General features: G+C 44.1%; 2 protein-coding genes across 3 annotated transcripts in view; one reads left to right on the forward strand and one right to left on the reverse strand.

Moving 5' to 3' along the window:
• chsy1 (chondroitin sulfate synthase 1) overlaps positions 1 to 8635 on the forward strand; it is a 42922-nt gene extending 34287 nt beyond the window's left edge. Inside the window, exon 3 of the mRNA XM_077022990.1 lies at positions 5835 to 8635. Within this exon, the coding sequence (XP_076879105.1) occupies positions 5835 to 7430 (1596 nt within the window). The 3' untranslated portion in view covers positions 7431 to 8635. The remainder of the gene's footprint in view (positions 1 to 5834) is intronic.
• A 9118-nt stretch (positions 8636 to 17753) lies between these two features.
• Positions 17754 to 20295, reverse strand: part of lrrk1 (leucine-rich repeat kinase 1) — a 58308-nt gene continuing 55766 nt past the window's right edge. For both annotated transcript variants that reach the window (XM_077022993.1, XM_077022995.1), the window contains one exon: positions 17754 to 18780. In XM_077022993.1, coding sequence (XP_076879108.1) covers positions 18603 to 18780 — 178 coding nt within the window. In that variant the 3' untranslated portion in view covers positions 17754 to 18602. The remainder of the gene's footprint in view (positions 18781 to 20295) is intronic.

Raw genomic sequence — 20295 nt, forward strand, 5'->3', positions numbered from 1 at the left:
CCAGAGAGCAGATATAGACTTTGTGTTCGCTGTAGAACGGATTTAGATAGCAAGCTTATTTTGACTGTGGTGTGTGTGTTTGGGCGTCATGCCGCCCTATTGCACTTCACTATCTGGATATAGTGTGTGTGTCACTCAAGACTTATCACACCAGTGTGCCCTTGGGAACTGGTCATTCTGACCCAACAGAGAGCAGGATCTGTGTGTGTGTGTGTGTTGTGTGTGTGTGTTCGCATGTGTGTGCGCGTGAGCGCCAAAACTCTTGAGTGGAGCCAGCAGGCTCTTCTGTGTGTCCCTTATCAAAACAGATAACTGACTCATTCTGTTTACTTCATATAGTAAACGTACACCATGGAACAAGGCGAGAGACGAGTTGGATTGTTTTTCCTCCACCATTATGACTCGACTCCTGTGACTTCTTTTTTTCTCTCCGCAAAAACTCAGCACGGTGCCACTTCAGTCCACGTAACGCCTGTGAGAATGATCGTTCCGAAGACATCACAAGACATACCTACTGATTCACTTGTGGTAGTGTTTTAAACGTTGCATGTTTCTACGCTGTGGCGTTTACCAGAGTGCTGCTTGCAGCCTGGATGGCTCCTCTCCCAGACCCTCGGCGGTGGCAAAATTAGGTCAGCATAGCCCACATGGCTCCGGTGTTTCCAGATGTTTTCCTTTCTTCCTGCATGGGCGTCGGTCAGGCTCACTGACACGCCCTGTCCAGCTGAGGTCATGGCTCCTGCCTCTTGCTGTTGCTACCGTTTTATTTCCGTGGTCAATTAATTACCGCCCTACTTGTTTTTCCCGCCCTTCCATTACTGACTTGCTTTTCCTTGTTCCCTCTGGTCTACGTGGAGGGTGATGCTGCTAAATGCTGGGAGACCCACAGGCTCCACACGTTTCTCTCAGATGGTCCCAGACTTCACTCGCGACGGCGGGAAGATTACCCCATCACGACTACGCCTCTTCGCTGGCATGGAACAAGATGGCACTGATGAAAGATGGCACTCTGTTCCTTTCGACTTTCATTTTCGCCTTGCCGCTGACATGTAACAAATCTTATTTGAAGCGGCACTTGGGATTTGAGGGGGAGCTCGGCTGTCTGGCAGTGTGCTGTGGTGTTCAGGGCGACATGGTGTGTCTCGGACAGCTCTCGTCACTCCACACAGCGCGCTTGCATAATTGGAGCCACTTTTATTTGATGAGTGCAGACTGATGAGTTCTCTGTGGAGTCTGAATCCTCCTGGGCCATTGAGTATAAAGAATCCCCCCCCCCCCCTCGGCCAAACCAGTTGTCAGTAACGTTTGAGTTTAATCTGTTCATCACAGGATGACCCCAATGGTCTGGTTGGTCCACCATTCGCATGTCCCCAGCACTGACCTTGGTCACCGTTTACAACATGAAGCCTGTGAACCTGTTTTTATCTGGCCATGTCACACTTGCAGGTCAAACTGTAGTGTACTACTCCATTCAAAGAGCCCACCCCATGACATGATTTTTGTTTTTGTTTGTTGTACCATAGCTAATGTGGCAAAAGCGACTTACCCCGCTCTGAGAGTCCGTCTGCTTTGAAGTCCCTCTTTGAGGCACCTTTTATTTCTAGCATGTGGACCTTGAAAAATCTGGGGTCAGATAAAGCCATCACTTGTCAACCCCTTATTGGCTCGATTTTCAGGAGCTATGAAACACTTCAGTAAATGGAGTGGTGAGGAAATGGCCTCTTCCTGGAGCGTTGCCCTGTCACTGAGCCTCTCTGCCCTTCACAGTGATCTCTAGTGGCCGATTATTGGCCGAATGACTCTGGCGCCCAGGTGCTGAGGACTAAATCACTGGTTTTTCATTAAAAGTCTGTCCATGTCCCTAAGGTTTGATGACAGGAGGCCTATGGCAGCGAAAGACGAAAGGGCTTTGCAGACATTCAATGGGTCCAGCCAGGAGAACTGACACTGAGGGTTGTGGTCTGTGCTCTAGCCGCGAAAGCCTTTTGCCAAATCCTATAATAGGCTAATTGTTGAATTCCAGTCCTGTTTTGGAGGGGGTCGACGATGGCTGATTTGTACAGACACGTTAACAGCGAACCATTGAGAATCTTTTGCTATGTTAATATGCATGGCGTGAATGGAAGGATTAGTTACTGGTTGTCAGAGTACCGTACTGAGGCAGAAACGACTGCTCGCTTTCACCGAATCGATGCCCTCGGGAATAATCCCTTCAATACAGCCGATTCGCCTCTTCCTCTCTGGGCAGCACGCCGAGTTGGCCCACTCAGGACCATGTAAATCGTGACGTGACTAATGGCGTTCACGGCGGGAGCGGAGATGGCGGCGCGCAACGTTTTATTTCCCGTCCCTCGGTCGACATCCCCTTTGGATCCGCAGAAGGTGTCCGAGGTGTGATGGATCGTGGGAGGTAAGGCGGCATGGGGAATCGCGGATGTTTCCCAGTCTGTAAACTGCATGTGTCGCATCATTCCTGCTCTAACTCTTGTCGCCCTCTGGGAAAACCCCCTTCGTCTATTTGAACTCAAAAATAGCAAAGAACAAGGCCTGCGTGTCAGACACTGGGACAGACCATGGCCTTTGTTCCTGCCCAACAAGGAGAAACAAGGATGCTCTTATTTTCATAAAGTTGTAGAGAAAAGGAAAATGTGACTGTGGCACATAAAATCCTGACCAGCTGTTTTACTGTATTACCTGTGGCTAGGAGTGCCTCTTGTATCTAGGTCAGCTGTCCTGTAATGGGTTTATTTAGCTGCCGTCCCTATGCAGAGATCAGGGTGTTGTCCGTTAAACTTTGCTGACCATTTCAGTCTGTTATGTCTGGACTATTTTTAATATCCTGCCTTCTGTCTCTGTAATATCCTGACTTAAACTTCAGCTGCTTTTCATTCAAATTCATTTTCATGATTCAGTTTAGTTTTTTTTTTTTTAAGCCAGCCTTTTAATTTTGTAAGATCTAATGAGATATTGTGTAGCTTATGTATAAATAGATAAGCTTTTTTATAGAAATTGAGGCATGACTAATTAAATATTTGTATTTAATCTCCAGGTTCAACATGAACTCTTATGGGTCTATTTGAGTTAATATGAAGAAAATTGTGGCTGTACAAGTCACCTTACAAATGTTTCTTTAAAAAAATGTTTTCTGTCTGGAATGATGTACAACATGTCAGACAGTGGAGGGTTTATGGAGTTTCTCTATGGTTACCCATTCCAATGCAAGGTTTTCTAGATATGGTGGGATATCTGGTGGACAGTGATCACACGTACTGCACAAGACCCATTGACTATAAATGGTATAATAGGTAATTACTTGATGGGACATGAGCAATTACACTAACTGCAAAAAGAACTGTGGAAGAACACTGCCACCAATACAGAGCAGTAAAAGTGGCTTTTCGTGTGGATTGCAGCCGATCTTATAGTGCAACAGTTGTGCTTCTGGCATGGTCGCACAACACAGTAAGCCCGCACACGCACACAAGAAGCCATGGACAAGCAAAGCACATCACTGAGAAAAAACACCATGGCAATGGTATAAAGCGAATGTTAGTAAATTAGAAGTCCATGTGTGAGGTGTGTGTGAGACTAGCACACTTTATTAATATTTTATTTACTCATTACTTATTACTTGAGCTGTCCTCTTTGTGGGGGAGCATTACACGTTGGTGGAGCCAATTTTAAAGGGGTGTGAAAGCAGTTTTCAATTACATGCACGAGTAGCAGTGGGGGCATGAAGAAAAACTACGTCATTTGGGTTTTGGTTGTTTTTCTGTTTTGTTTTGGTTTTGTCCTGCGGCACGCCTGTCCATATTCCTCCTCTGAATCGCTGCTTGGAGCTGCGAGTCGGCATGCAGAGACGCCGCAGGACGCCTGTTGGCGAAGCGGAGTGTGTCGCGAGGAGCTGATTTATTATGAGCACGCTTACTTTGTGTGTGTCTGTACACACACCCTGAAATCCCATACACACCAAAAACACAACAGACACAAAGGCTGACATGAAGAATTATAGCCTACATGTGAAAATAATTCAGGCAATATTCATAAATGACAAAATGCCTAATGATACGCTTTGGGGTTGAAGTCTCTTAAGTATTCATTTTTAATGGGTTCGTTTGAAGTTGGAATTTTCCAGTAAAGAATGGTGCTATGAAGCCCAACAGGTTTAGACTGGCATCATGTTGAGCACAAACAATATTTATGTGGAGACTTTGATTGTGGAGTAAATTTGAAGCATTTGTACCAAAACACTGCAGTATGTCGTGATCTTTCAAAACAGATTCTGAAATGCTTTCTCTTAAATGCCTTTCAGAGTCACTGAAATTCTCTCACTGACTTTTAGACAAAATTTCACATTACATTGCATGGTAATGTTTTAGTGACTGGATGGTTATCCTGTCCAACACTGTTGCTGGCTTTTGTTGAAATAAATTATTTGAGATATTTGAAATCAAAATTGCATGCTTGTACTTAAATAATACCCTACTTTCATGATACATTATCACTATAGCATGTAACTTGTTTTCCACAAATTTCACCCAAAAACTATACATCCATCCATTTTCATCTACTTATCTGCTTCCGGGTCGCGGGGGCAGTGGACTAAGCAGAGGCCCAGGTTTCCCTCTCCCCAGCCACTTCTAGCTCTTCTGAGGGGATACCGAGGCGTTCCCAGGACAGCTGAGAGATATAATCTCTCCAGTCTGTCCTGGGTCTTCCCTGGGGTCTCCTCCCAGTTGGACATGCCCGGAGCGCCTCCCTCCATGCCCTTTTAACTGTGGCTGAACTTTAATTCGGTCCTGTGGTATCATGCATAACGAGGTCACACCCAGCAGCCATCAGAAACGGGGTAAATGTTTTTATTACTTTACAGCTGTTGACTTTCAGACCTTGATCTTGGGATGAGAAATTATTGAAGATGTACTGTAAGTGTGTAAACAGTTGTCTGTATTTGTTGTGTTCTCCTTCTCGGAGGTCTGTTGTTGCTGCAAGTAAAAAAAATTGCAACCTCTTATGACCTTTACTCGCACATCTGGTTACCGAGGTCGACTACAACTACTTCATTCATTTCCAGACATGCCACTCAATGTTCATTACCTCCAACCTGTAATGATCACGCTGACCAGGTCAGAATCCATGAGGGAATTCGTGTAATGAGTTACAAAGGGCTAAAGTCAGAAAAGGATGCAGTAGCCTGCTAATTAGAGGACTGGTGTACAGCGGTTGAGGCGGGAAGAGTCTGACCAATCTGCCTGCCGCTTGGACTTTTGTCGGGTCGCTGTGCTCGTTTTTGGTCATCCCGTCCTGTTCACAACGAGAGAAATGTCGTTGAACAAGGCTCATTTTAAAGCTGCAGGTTTTTTTATTTAGTATTGAAAACTGGCAGAACATGAAAAACTTCTGAAAAACTCAACATTACTAGTTTGTTCCAGTTCCTTGGGTATGGGGGTTAGTAGTAACAGGAGGAAAATATATTTTTTAAGCTTATTTTGCTCCTCCGGGCTTTTGTGACAGTGTTCCCAAGTTTCTCCTTTTTTTTTTTTTTTTTTGTTTTGTTTTTTTGTTTTTGGAGACCGTTTCTAAAGAGATAAGTCTCTTTAGTTTGTGAAAAACATATTTGTCCCATGAAAATCTCATGTTCATAACACATTTGAAAAACTTGTTTTTACAACATTACAACTCGCCAATCACTGCTCTAATATGATTCAGAATGAATTTGTGTGTACATTTGATGCAGATAAATTTCAGATAATTGTTACTCAATTATTTGTCAATTTTCATGTTCAGTGTGTAAACATCTTAAAAAAATGACTTTTTTTCTTTCTTGCTTTCAGATGCAGCAGCTTTTTTATGAGAACTATGAGCCGAACAAGAAGGGCTACATCCGGGATCTCCACAACAGCAAAATCCATAGGGCCATCACCCTCCATCCCAACAAGAACCCGCCTTACCAGTACCGGCTCCACAGTTACATGCTCAGCCGCAAGATTGCCGAGCTTCGCCACCGCACCGTCCAGCTCCACCGTGAGATTGTGCAGATGAGTCGCTACAGTAACATGGAGGTGCGCAAGGAGGACATGCATCTTGGCATGCCTCCCTCCTTCATGCGGTTTCACCCGCGCCAGCGCGAAGACGTGCTCGAGTGGGAGTTCCTCACTGGCAAGTACATCTTCTCCGCCATGGACATGCAGCCTCCACGCCGTGGCATGGACTCCTCCCAGAAGATGGCGCTGGACGACATCGTCATGCAGGTTATGGAGATGATTAATGCCAATGCGAAGACGAGAGGTAGGGTGATCGACTTTAAGGAGATACAGTATGGCTACCGTAGGGTCAACCCCATGTATGGTGCAGAATATGTGCTCGACCTGCTACTGCTTTACAAGAAGCACAAGGGTAAGACCATGACTGTGCCGGTCAGGAGGCATGCCTACCTCCAGCAGACCTTCAGCAAGATCCAGTTCCTGGAGGAGGATGAGATGGACGCCCATGCGCTTGCTGCTAGGATCAACCAGGACTCTGACTCGCTGTCCTTCCTCTCCAGCTCCCTCAAGATGTTTGTGCCCTTCAAGCTTAGTGGCTCGGGCGGTGAACAGCAAGAGCCCAAAGAGAAGAAGATCAATATCCTCGTGCCGCTGGCGGGACGCTACGACATCTTTGTGCGCTTCATGTCCAACTTCGAGAAGATCTGCCTCATCCCCAACCAAAACGTCAAGCTCCTCATCTTGCTCTTCAGCACGGACAACAACACAGAGCGCGTCAAACAGGTCGACCTGATGAGGGAGTACCACCAGAAGTACCCCCGGGCGGACATGGAAATCAAGTCTGTGTCTGGCCCCTTCTCCCGGGCCCTGGCCCTGGAGGTTGGCTCAGCCCACTTCACCAACGATTCTCTGCTCTTCTACTGTGATGTGGACTTACTGTTCACAGCCGATTTCCTGAAGCGGTGTCGCGGAAACACCATATTCGGGCAGCAGACGTACTTTCCCGTCATCTTTAGCCAGTATGACCCCAAGGTGGTCTACGCGGGAAAAGTGCCGAGCAACAACCACTATGTGTTCACGTCCAAAACCGGCTTATGGAGACACTTCGGCTTTGGCATCGCCTGCATGTACAAGGGGGACTTGGTCAAAGCCGGTGGCTTTGACCTCTCCATCCAGGGGTGGGGGCTGGAAGACGTGGACCTCTTCAACAAATTTGTCGAGTCAGGGATCGAACTGTTCAGGAGCACAGACACTGGCATAGTGCATATCCATCATCCCATCATATGTGACCCCAACCTAGACCCCAAACAGTACAAGATGTGCCTGGGTTCCAAAGCCTCATCCTACGGTTCGACACAGCAGCTGGCTGAGTTGTGGCTGGAAAAGAACGACCATGGCGGCCGGAGGATCTCCAGTTCTAATAATGGCTCAGTGAGGACAGCATAGGCCATCTGGGAGCCCGCACCTGCCCCCGTCTGTCTTCCTCTATGGTCTTTTCAACTACCTAATTTATTTTTTCATAGCAAAGACTTCTGTGGATATATTTTGAAATAACTTCTTTTATAAAGTATACAAAATCGGCAAAGACACAGACTTAACTTTTCAGACCTGGTTAAAAAGGGCCCATGGTATTGGAACACGAAACCCAGTAATGAGCATTTGTATTTATGGTGCCTCATATGAGGAATTTAAGTATGCTGTGTACCTCAGTGATGTGCACACTAGTCGCAGTGTAGTTTGAGAGTGTCAGGTTTCAGATGTGCACAAGTGGTGTTGGGGAGATAAGTTTAATGTATTCTTATTTGTGAATGTTTACAGGAAGACACACAAACAGGTGATGCGTCCTTGGAAAAGTCGAAAAGAGAACAAACTTAATTATCGCAATTAAGGGCCATAGACCATGTCTTTAATTTCTGTTGTTTTTCCCTCTTATGTTTTAACACTGTTTTTGTGTTATTTTTATATATTTTTTTCTTTTCATGAATTTTGAGTTTTGTGAACAGAACTGCTGGATCTTGTTTTTTGACGTTTCCAACTCATTCCCGCTGTCTAATTTATTGAATGCAGTCTCATGTAACAATAGCAGGCTGAGGTTATGTATATTAATATTGTACAACTCTCAGTCAGAGTTTTGTTACTTTGTGTTGTTGACTTTCTCAAATTCATTTGGTTACCAAAGAGTTTTTGCACATTTGCTGTAGTGTGTGTGTGTGTGTGTGTGTGTGTGTGTGTGTGTGTGTGCGTGCGCGCAGACAGGGGAGCTGTCATTGAACATGAAATGAGCTTGAGGATGGAGGTACTGGCCATCAAATCGTACACAACTCTCCAAAAGCATATTAACTAGTAACATAGAATTAGTCACAGAGGAATTTATTTGTTTCACAAAATGTGCACAGCTTTTAATTTTTTTTTCCTTTATTTGATTTTCTTATATACTGTAGAACAATCTGCAGGATATTGCAAAATCATTCCTCCATGATGGAGCTGTACTCTGGGGCCGGGGCAGTGATCACCCTTGGCCTCGTCTTTGGGACATGTGGACCGCTCTCTGACAATGTTGTACACTCACTCTGTCTGGGGTGTTTTGTTTTTATTTTGATTTTTTTTTTGTACTTCTGTTATAGCCCCCATCCAACTGGGAAAAGGTTATATATTTAATAATAAATAGAAAAAAGTTTGTTAAATGCATCATAATTGTGTTTTTTTTTTCTGGCCTGCACTGAATCACATTATTATTGAGTCATGTAATCAAAGAGGTGTATTTTTATCAGAATCATACATAACACCCTATTCAATTCAGTCCAAATCAATGCACAACAGTAAAATGACTTAAACATGCATGGTGATGGAGGAAGGGTCGTCCTCGCTACGTAAAGCAACAATTAGAACCTGAATTGTTCTGTGAGAGCGGACCAGTGGTGGGAGAGTGCCAACAGACGGTCAGTGGGAATGGTAACCAGCAAACATTCCAAGTAATTAAGCACAGAGGCTGTTGAGCAGTGTGAAAAGCCTTGCTTTCACAAACCCTTTCAGCCCTTTCCACAGCCAGCGCTGTAGCCATGCTCGCACTGTTCGAATTCGGAAGCAGCCAGCTGGGGAAAAGCGTGCACGACATTTCTAAAGTAGAGCCTTGCATATAAAACGGGGCAATTTAGAAAAAGGATCCGAAGTTCCACAAAGCAAATACAATAGCTTGAACCTTGGCAAACACACACTGGGTGGGGGTTTGATTCAATAGTTTGCAGTCTTTGCAGCTGCACTTTAGTGCCAGAACCCTAGTGTAGTGAGTAAAAGCACAATGCATTGTGGGCTCATTCAATAGGAACTTATGGTTTAAAATCCTGCAACCCATTCTGATGATCTAATCGTCTCTGGTTAGGGAGAAGTAAAAATGTAATTGCAGTATTAGACAAGCAAACTGTGCTACAAAAACATACAAACTGTGCATAATAATTCACATTTACGATTTCTGAGTTTGTGGCTCCCTTAGGGCTGGTAGTTTTTCATTTTTCCGAAGTCACAGCTTGTGGTTGACCAATAGCTTGGTGTAATATGGAGGTTCAGTGCTCTGATTTGGCACGTCAGGCACTGCTGGTTATATTGTGGAGGAAAAAGTAATAGTGGAATTGGTACTATTGTGGTAACACTTGCTGTGAGGTGTTTGAGCTCTCCTCCCTCTGTGAGGGAGTGCGGGAGGTGCCGTGCTCAGCTACTTTGTCCAGGCTAAGCAAGGGCAGCCAATGAGATGGAGCTGTCTTTATATTGGCTCAGGCAGAGCAGTGCATCATGGGAGATGCTGATGTAGTGACCTGTCTGTGCTCAAAATGGCTGTGGTTGATGAAACGGAGTGAGATGAAAGCTGTGTTCTGCTTGCCTTTTCCTCCTGGAGTTATCCCTGTGGCCTTGTTTTTAAACATCAGGACAGATATCGCCATTGAGTTTGCATTACTTGAACAGGAACCAACACCCTTTAGTTATAGCATTGGACATTTTGACGTGTCATGAAAATCAACATGACATCTTTCATATCATATATAAAGTTTCAATATTCAGGGTATGCTGCTCTTTCTGTAATTAACATTTTTCAGTCACCGTCCACCTTATTAGGTACACCTGTCCAACTGCTCATCAACGCAAATGTCAAATCAGCCAAACGCATGGCAGCAACTCGATGCATTTAGGCATGTAGACAAGGCCAAGACGATCTGCTGCAGTTCAAACTGAGCATCAGAATGGTGAAGTAAGGTGATTTAAGTGACTTTGAACGTGGCATGGTTGTTGGTACCAGACGGGCTGGTTTGAGTATTTCAGAAACTGCTGATCTACAGGGATTTCCGTTCGCAACCATCTCTAGGGTTTACAGAGAGTGGTCCGAAAAAGAGAAAATATCCAGTGAGTGGCAGTTCTGTGAATGGCCAGACTGGCTCAAGCCTATAGAGCAGCAACAGTAAATCAAATAACCAATTGTTACAACCGAGGCAAGCAGAAGAGCATCTCTGAATGCACAATATGTCGAAACTTGAGGCAGATGGGCTACAGCAGCAGAAGACCACACCGGGTGCCACTCCTGTTAGCTAAGAACTGGAAACAGGCTCACCAAAACTGCACAATAGAAGATTGGAAAAACGTTGCCTGGTCTAATGAGTCTTTATTTCTGATTCGACATTCGGATGGTAGTGTCAGAATTTGGCGTCAACAACATGAAAGCATGGATCCATCCTGCTTTGTATCAACAGTTCAGGCTGGTGGTGGTGGTGGTGCAATGGTGTGGGGGATATTTTCCTGGCACACTTTGGGCCCATTAGTATCAATTGAGCATCGTGTTAATGCCACAGCCTACCTGAGTATTGTTGCTGACCATGTCCATCCCTTTATGACCCTTCCAGCAGGATGATGTGCCATGTCATAAAGCACAAATCATGTCAGACTGGTTTCTTGAACAATACAATGAGTTCACTGTACTCTAATGGCCTCCACAGTCACCAGATCTCAATCCAATAGAGCACCTTTGGGATGTGGTGGAATGGGAGATTCGCATCATGGATGCGCAGCGACAAATCTGCTGCATTTGCATGATGCTACCATGTCAATATGGACCAGACTCTCTGAGGAATGTTTTCAGTACCTTGTTGAATTTATGCCACATAGGGATTAAGTCAAAAGGGGGTCCAACCCGGTACTAGCAATGTTTACCTAATAAAGTGACCGGTGAGTGTACATCTTATAATTTTCTATTGTCTTCATTTCAGGTATGCCCTGACCCTCTTTCCCACTATACCCACTAATAAACATGCCCTCCTGACCAGGTTTCTCTATACAGTCCCATAATTGAAACAGATTGCCTTTATGTATAAGGTATACTTTATGCCATATAAAATATATTTTTGTGCTGACACGTTATTTATATTACATTATTTGTTGGTATCCAGTAAACCTGTACAAAAGATTGAGCTTTTGAGTTTTTTTTCTTTGTTGGATTCAGTCCCTACAATTCGACAGTACCATTACTCTGCTAGTGCCAGTACCGTGTTGGACCTCATCCACAGCTGCATGATGTAGAGGCTGGGTCCTCAAGGGTACAGCCGTCACTGTAATACGACGTTGACTCCCACACACTCACTGTGTTTCAGGGAGATTGACCAAGTACGGGCCATTTAAAAGAGACTGATTTGCATTTCGAGGAGCTTGCCTCCGAAGACAGAATTTCACACTCGCCGATCTGAGTGGTGAAGAGAAAATGAAGCATGACGTCTTGTGGAGATGCAGACAATGCACATCACTGATCTCTCGGAGCCTGTCACTTCAGCCTTGTGTCTCTGAGTCATGAGTTTTCCTCCACTTTTCTAAAGTGCTGTTCCTTTTTGAAAACTTAACAGACAAAAACTGCATAAGCTACAATCAGGAGGTCTGTGTTGAACTTCCAGAGCTAGAAAATCAACATCCAGGACACCATCAAATTCACTCTCATCAGTGCATCTTGCATGTTGTTCACCTAAACCACAATGTGAAGGCTTTTAACATGACAGCATGGGACCTTCAATTGGCTTTCACAAATCTTTCCAAAGGGACAGCTGTGGTTTTTTTCAGGCTTTCCACTTTTGAGTTGCAACCAAATCTCTTTGGTGAAGTGGAGAACCTTTTTGAACACTGGATGTGTTCAGTAAAGGTAGGTTGAGAGAAGCATTCTGAATAAATGACCTGTCCTTTTTTAACAAAACAAACAAGCAAGTTCCTAGTGCAGCAAGTCTTTTGGGTTTATGTAACTGCTTTGTGTCACACAATGGTGCTCTTTGACAACTCAGGAAAATGGCCTTCCTCTAGTTCTGTAGTGATGCAGAAGTGTCAAAATCGTACTTGCAAGATCTATGCTAGCTCTTCTAAATGTGTGTGCTTTTTGACTGCATAATGACTTGAACGAAGGTTGGATCACATTTTCGACCATGATGCAGAAATCCAAACCAAAAAAGATTATGCTTGCTTTCACAAGTGTAAATCATCGTGCTGTTTCATAATATTATTTTGTCCTGTGACTTAAACAGTGCCTCGTTCATGCTGTCGAGAATCTGTTGAACATCCAGTAAACATCTGTCAGTGACTCTTCAGGGTTTCATAACTAGGCTTCATCCTGAAAGCAATGTGATGGCAGGTTCCACTGGAAGAGATCCAGCTGTGGTTAGGATGAACGCAGAACAACGCACTGTTTGAGACGCTGCCAGGTTCCCTCAGCCGCAGAGCTGCACACACTGGCTCCCTTCTCGTTTTAGCATGTGCTCTGTTTGATACCAAGGGAAAGCCGCAAAGGATGGTGGCTGATTCAATCTGAATTCTAGAGACATTGGGCATGGACCAGTCATAGGAGTAGCGTTCAGCTTATTTTGCTCCGCTCCTACTGCTTTATGTAAAGCAGCACACTTTAACAGGAACAGGAAGTGGGTGTGGCAACTAACTGTGTAGTTCTGGGAAGGTATGATTCATAGTGGAAAGAAAGGTGAGAAAGACCCTCATCTTCACCCCTACCCCAAAATGGGTTCTGTTGTAATTTACTGGGGAAATAATCTCTCTTTCCCCTGATATTGGGCAGTCTAGCATTCCGGTCACACGTGTCATCTGCAGAACACATGGAGCAATGGTCCCTGAGTCTGGTCTTGATCTTTCTCACAGGACAGGCGGTTTCAGGATTCATACGCTCTGTGGATTGTGTCGGGGGAGTCTGACAAATTAGCCCATCTGTGTGTGACAGACTGTTAGCCTACAGAAGCTGAAGTGAGGTGTCGGGGTGGGGTACGTATGTCTGTTGGGGAATGAGGAGTGGAATTACATGAATGTTCTGAACATTGCTGAAAACTTGCATAAGTCAGTATAGTTCACTAAATCCACAGAACATATCTTAAAGAACATGTATAGGTACTAGAAGTCTGATTATCTAACACTGATTCAAAGGTCTCTGGGGATCTCAAGCCCAGCACAGTGTTAATTAGCAGCGCTAACCATTTTTAACGTTCCACTTTTCAAAGAAATAAAGAACAAAACGACTATGTTCTGAAACAGAGTGGATAGTTATGTTTTATCTCCCTTGGCATAACCTCACACACATCCTAGTGACATCAGCGATAACGGGAAATGCCAGAAGTATGGCTTTTGGGATTGCAGCCGGTTACCACAAGAGGCACAGGCCAAAGCGTTCTGCACACCAGAACAACAGTGTCATTGTTCTAGCTGCAAGTTAATGCTGCTTTTATTTCAGTGTTTTAGAGCCCTGGAGAAATTAAGACTATATCAGCAACACTCTTTGTTGCCTGCTGCCCTGTAATTGTCACTTACGATTGTAATAACACTCAGCGCTTCAGGTGGAATAAATGTGACCCAGTACCTCACATGTTGGCATGTCAGCATATCATTCAGCATGGGAATCTGAATCTCTATAGTGATTAAAATAGACTAGGAGATATCACGACATAAATGTATATATACTCAAAGTGAGAACCATTTGCCAAACTATTATTTTGATCATAAAACATATAGAATAATGTAATATGTGTTATTTAATATTATTATCTTATGATATAATTGTATAAGTTGGCTGTGTGTGTGTGTACATGCACTAAAACACATAATTTGATCCTGTGACTGACAATCTGGCATCCATCTTGACGGTATAGTTGGGTGCAGTACGAGTTGTAGCTTCTGGTGATGGAACTCATGCTATATAAACAATTTCGCTAATAAAAGTGGTGCTAAAGTTAGCTTTGCTGCCTGCTTTTAGTGCTGGTTCTGGTAGAAGATCTGTTGGAGCGACGTCCTCTTTGGGCCGTTTTGGAGCCAGGCCAACATCGTACTACTTAATTAAGCTAGCATTAATGTTAGCCACTTGCAATAGACTTGCAGGGCGTCACGTGATGCTCCATGAGTAATATAGGGTAATTATGATCATTTATATAGGGCCATTACAAATCACCCAGAATGTTATATGAGGGTAGAAAAATGCTTAAATTACACTAGTTCAAAGTAATGTAACCGCAATTGTTTAACGGCATACTAACAAATGGTGAAAGTATAAACTGAGTGTTTTCATTCGAGTATTATACAGATAACACTGCACAGTAACATGCTGCACATATACAAAAATAATAAATATATATTTGTAGAGCTGATTTTGCTGCTTATGTCTGATTTCAACCCGCAAGTATTTCACTGATCCAATAAACAGACGTAAAAAATTATCTGAATTTATCAAAGAAACGTAAGAAATCACCTCAAAATAGACTTTACTTTCCTGTTTTTTATTCCACGCTTGTATCCTCTGCTTGGTCAAAAAGAAGAAACGTTCAGTTTATCGATTCATGTGTTACCCTTTTAGCGGTGTCCATTATTGCAAAGAGAGTGATCTGAAAGGACACGGAGGGCCATACCTTATCCACACTCACAGAGAGGAATTTGTAGGCCGCAGTCTGCTGGGACAACCCGTGAACTGTTCGAGAAAATGAACGTCCAGCAACATTTTTTAATTTCTCGTTATCGATGAGAAAATTTGAAAGCGCACTTCCGAGAACATAATACGAAAAAACTTAGCTATTTCATTTTTCTCTCAAGCAACGTTGGTCTTCCATGGTTCAGTGGTTTCTTTGTGTGCAAGTGCTTGTGGGAATGGGAGAGACAGATGATAAAAAATAATTTTGATGAAAATCCATTAAAAGCTTCTGCTCTGTTCGGTTCTCTGTTCATGACATTGAAACTGCAGTAAAATTGATTACAGTATATACCTGAAGATGCAAGGTTGTAAGTATAGTGTATGAAATACCTAGAGGTAGTAAAAATTGCAATAAAGGTGTTTTAGTAAACATAAGTTCTTCATCAGCCAGACACACACAGAGCAAGAGAGCTGTGAGAGTTGTTTAATTCCCTCTGTGGGCACAGGCCATCTCTGCTGTGCGGAAGGGAAGGAGAGCTTACTTGAGCCAGCACAGTGCATGTATACAAGGCCCAAAGGCTTCCTCTTCCAGATCTTTACAGACTTGTGTACCTTGGGACAGAACTCTCTCTCTCAGCCTCTGTTCAATTTGACCTCCCAGGGAGTGTGTGAGTGTGTGTGTGCGAGTGTTTGTGCACACTACCTAAAATATTCCAGCTGTGTCTGGATGGGAACATAATGTGTAAGCGTCCTGTTGGTATATCATTTTTTTGAGTGTGTGTGTGTGTGTGTGTGTGTGTGAGAGATACTCCTCCTGGCCCCTCTCCCTCATCCAGCCTATGTCGGTTGGGTCTGGGCTTCTAGTCTCCATCTCCCCTAGCTGGCCCACACGCTAACTGATCCAAGCTCTGAGGACACTGTTGCTTCTATTGTCACTTCTCCCTGCCTCCTTGCCACATGGACTCTATTACCCCACCCCTCCTCCCGGCCCTCCCTCTACCCCTCCTCTGTGGGCTGGCTGCTTAACGCCACTGGAGGTGCCTGAAAAGTGCAGCATGCTGCAATTATTTGACAAATAAACCACTTAACATGAATGTGCTGAGTGGTGGTGCCTGAGGTGCCCTTCCTGCTGCCGCTCTTCTGTTGATGATGACGCAGATTCATCACGGACTGAGAACGCGCAACTTTGCAGGAGGCACAAGCCTATTTGACCGTTAATCTCCAACGTCCTTGATACATATTGATGATCAGGAACTTGCTCTCATGTTTTAAAAGATACTCGTGATACATATGGGTATATAGGGATATAGATGCACCCAATGCTTAATATTATGGGGCAGGTTGAACGTGTCTCATTTCAAAAGTCTAGCTTCAACCAAGCCTCTGCTTGTACAGAAGCTTCTTTTGCTCATCACAGTTTTGTGCAGGATTCATCCCACAATACGCTTGCATATAACCTACAAAAGGAACTCTCATCCACAGCCTCTGTATGTAACAAACATTTTGCTTGGTTTTTGGACAAATGTGATTGTGTAAGGCCTAAAACAGAAGGGATTATGGGCCTCTGCTTCCAAATGTTTTCTACTGGACTCACAACCATCCAAACCTGACAGTCGCAGTGGGGTGAAATTAATTTACAGAAATGTTCTTGAATTGCATTCCTAGTGGAACGGTCACTGTGAATTTTTCTGGCCGGAAGCAGCGATTAAGAGGCCTTAAACATAAATAAAACAGAAATATATCTGTCTGCCTCCTTTTAACCCCATCTGGCTGTTCATCCATCTGTCAATCTCTCTCTCTCTCTCTCTCTCTCTCTCTCTCTCTCTCTCCACACCATGTCTCTTTCTCCACGACAAACGATCGTCTTGACCATCTGTGTTGGATATAGCTGCCGGAACGAAATTGTGAAGATAATATTCAGCCTATTCATTTCATGCAAAAACAAACAGGAGTGGCTGCGTGGTACAGAGGCACATTCATGACACGCTCACATGCCACCGCAGTTTGCATTGCCGAGTATACCTCGGAATCGACGACCGTAATGCAGCGAATCGCCCAGCGTTCGCAGACGTGCGTTCACAGACAGCACAGAAGTTCCCTCATCTCCGCTTTCTCTTGTGGCTTTCTGATTTTGAGGTGGCTCACTTTCTCATGTTGTGGTTGTCCTTGTAGCTGACCTTGTCTAGGCCCCTGGGAAAACGGAAACATTTTCAGATGCTAAGAGATAATTATGGAACCTGGTGCAGTGAAGCAATGCCCATTGTTTGGCGTGTTTATTTCATATTTGTGAGCATGAAGACGTCCTGAGATCAGGAAGATCTTTAGGAGCAATATGACTACTGTAGTATCAGATTTGGGTGCACGGTGTTCAAGCAATCCCACCAAGCGTGTGAGCCTTATCCTCCTCTCTCCAATCTCATCAATCATATAGTATCTGGGCAGAACCACTGTGCTTAGGGGCGTCTGTTTGTGTGTTGGGGGTGGGGGCTTTGGGAACCTGGTGAGAACTTGAATAAATATGTGACAGTAGGAAGGTTTATCTTCAATTCTGTCAGTTTCTGTTTTTATAAAGGAAACGGCTGTTATTCACATGGGCTAGGTATCATTATTTTTTGCAATCCCAAGTCCGAAATAATAGTCCTCCTTTGGCAAGCCTTACTTAATTTCTTACTTTAAATATATCTAATATGTATGAGTATATGAAAATGAGTTTTTACATTTTACAATGTGCTCTTCTGAAGCACACCTGTGCAATCAAATATTTAACTGTGTACTATGTGTACATTGTTATTAGTGATTTATAATACCAGTGATGCACAGTAAAATGTTACAAACCAAAACAAATGACGCCTACACAATAGTCCAATCAATTTCATTTATATTTACAGAACAGTAACAATGTATTTACACATGCATATGTATATCCCATAATACACATGATACAACAGTAAAATTTTGTTACATATTTACAGTAGTAAAAGCTAACGTGCTGGTTTTTTTTTGCTGATATCTGAGAATGATAGCATGTCTAAGACATTTGTCTGGTCCAGTACATAAACCCGTGAACTGTTCCTTAAGATAGGCTGTAACAGCAAAGCTTTAGTAGGTTGCTATTTAACTCTCAGAAATCCTTTACTGATGGAGAACCCTTGGCAACACTTCTATCATGGTCATTACTTCCAGACATATCCAGTTCTTCAGTATAGCTGTGGATGTGTGATATTAAGTCTCTTCATTCTCTTCCTTGGTTTGCTGCTTAAATTCTGATTCATGTGACACACACACACGACACACACCCCTCCAGGTGGTAGGCTAAGCTGAGGTTTGTTGGCAGCCCAATTTACTTTAAAATGTTAGGTCCATGAATGTAGCACTGATGTCAAGAGTTCTCCCCACTCCCAGGTCTCAGGTTCCATCAGTATAATGGTGTGTGTGTACCATCCAAAATCTAAGGACAGAGTGTGTATGCTTATGTGGCAAGTCTACATGGTGTATGCCTGTATGCTGAGGCCCCCCAACATATTCCCTCGATCCAAAGCTTGTGAGTGTGTGCATATGTGTGTCGATGAATTACCCGAAGGTAAGATCTACTCACATATACATTCCGCAGGCCTGGGCCCTATACCGATATGTGTGTATTCCCTTAAGTCACCCCAAGCCACACAGAGCTGCGATTCTGCTCTAGGGCACACGTGCGCACCCACACACAGCTACCATCTTTTCCTCATGCTGGTCTCCAGGCGGCCGAGCTCCTCATAGCTCTGGTAGAACAGCTCGAGCTCGCAGCCTCCCCAAGCCCTCCAGACAGCCAGGCACCAGGCCATGTTTTCCTTACGAAAGCCGCACACAACAGTGTCCTTTGCAACCAGCGCAGCTTCCACCAGTGCCCTGAGAAAAGGGGAGGGGCCGAAAGGGGGGAAGAAGAGTGAACGAGAGCAGAGAGAAGGAGAGGGGGAGCGATGTGATGACGTGCGTGAATGAGAGTACTTCTTGAGAAAGATTGAAATAAACCATGCAAACTCTTCCTAGAAACACAAGAAGCTCTTTTCTGGGAAGGGCCCCGGTCCCTCCCCTTCTCTCAGGGATGTTGTCTCCTGCAGAGTGAACCTCCAACCTTAACTGTACACACCTGACCCTAATCAAAGCCTTCAAAAAATGTCCTCGTATTGGATCCAGGTGGAGAAGATTACAGCTCTAGTTGAACTCTGCAGGAGAGGTGACTTATAAGCTGAGAGACCCATTTTGCAGCAGATGGTGAGGGCAGTCAGCTGAAAAGGTTGATTAATGGCTGCTTGGGTTCACCTTTGACTGGATGATGGGCTTAAGTGAAGAAGAAATGTTCACCTGGTTCTCAGAATCAATTACAAGGTGCTCTATGACTGTCGAGGTACAGAACAATTCATATTACAGCTTTAAGACACATCCTACCTGTAGCATATTCCCTAAAGAATTCCAACTACTGGTACATTCTAAACATAGTTCATACTGTTGTATTTAAAAAGTTTATATCAGGGGTACTCAACTGGCGGACCGCGGTCCGGATCCGGACCCGAACGCAGTCCTGTCCGGACCCAATCTCATTCCTGATTAACTGGATACGGACCAAAACAAAACCGTAACATTTATTTCAGGGCTATTGAAAAAACACTCCGTCACGAGTGTTACGTTTGCCACCCCCGCTCAACAACTTACGTTCGCCACCCCCCCCCCCCGGGCTACAAGCCTGGTTGACGCTTCGCGAGCGGCGCGAGGGTCCGCGCGGCGAAAATAAGGTAATCGCTGAGGCTCCGCGCTGTCGGTTCGCGAGGTCGTGCACCTGTAACTTCGCGCGCGCCGCGCTTCAGCGCAATGAACAAAGTCACGTTTTCAGGGTTCATACACCTTCATAAGGTGGAATTAAAGCACTTGTACGTCACTTTCAAGGTCCATTTCAATATTTCCCAGCATGTTAAACATAATTAAGTTAAATATTTATACATATACTCGAAATAATTCGCTTTTTATCACATTATTTAATGGTTGTTTATTTAAAAAACGCCCAATCTTCACGTCTTCACGTTCTCATGTTTCGTCCTGGAATTATAAGAGGCTCGTATTTGTTAACCTAATACAAGATAACTATTCAGTCAGACAGATATTTGTTGTGAAACCAAGTAGTTACAATTTCAAGCATTTTAAAGTACTTTAACCTAAATTCCAGCACTTTTCAAACCTGAAACACATAGCAACATTAAAATTGGTCAGGTAAATGTTCATTCCCCTGTTTTGAGGGGTGTTTCTACCACATATCGTTTCGGACAAAACACCACAACACCCCTCAGCCCCCCCCCCCCCCCCCCCCCCGGACCTCAGGTCACAGGTATATGCCAAAATTGGACCGCGGACAAATTTAGTTGAGTACGC

Source organism: Brachyhypopomus gauderio, chromosome 12 (genome assembly GCF_052324685.1).
Source record: "Brachyhypopomus gauderio isolate BG-103 chromosome 12, BGAUD_0.2, whole genome shotgun sequence".
NCBI classification, from domain to species: domain Eukaryota; kingdom Metazoa; phylum Chordata; class Actinopteri; order Gymnotiformes; family Hypopomidae; genus Brachyhypopomus; species Brachyhypopomus gauderio.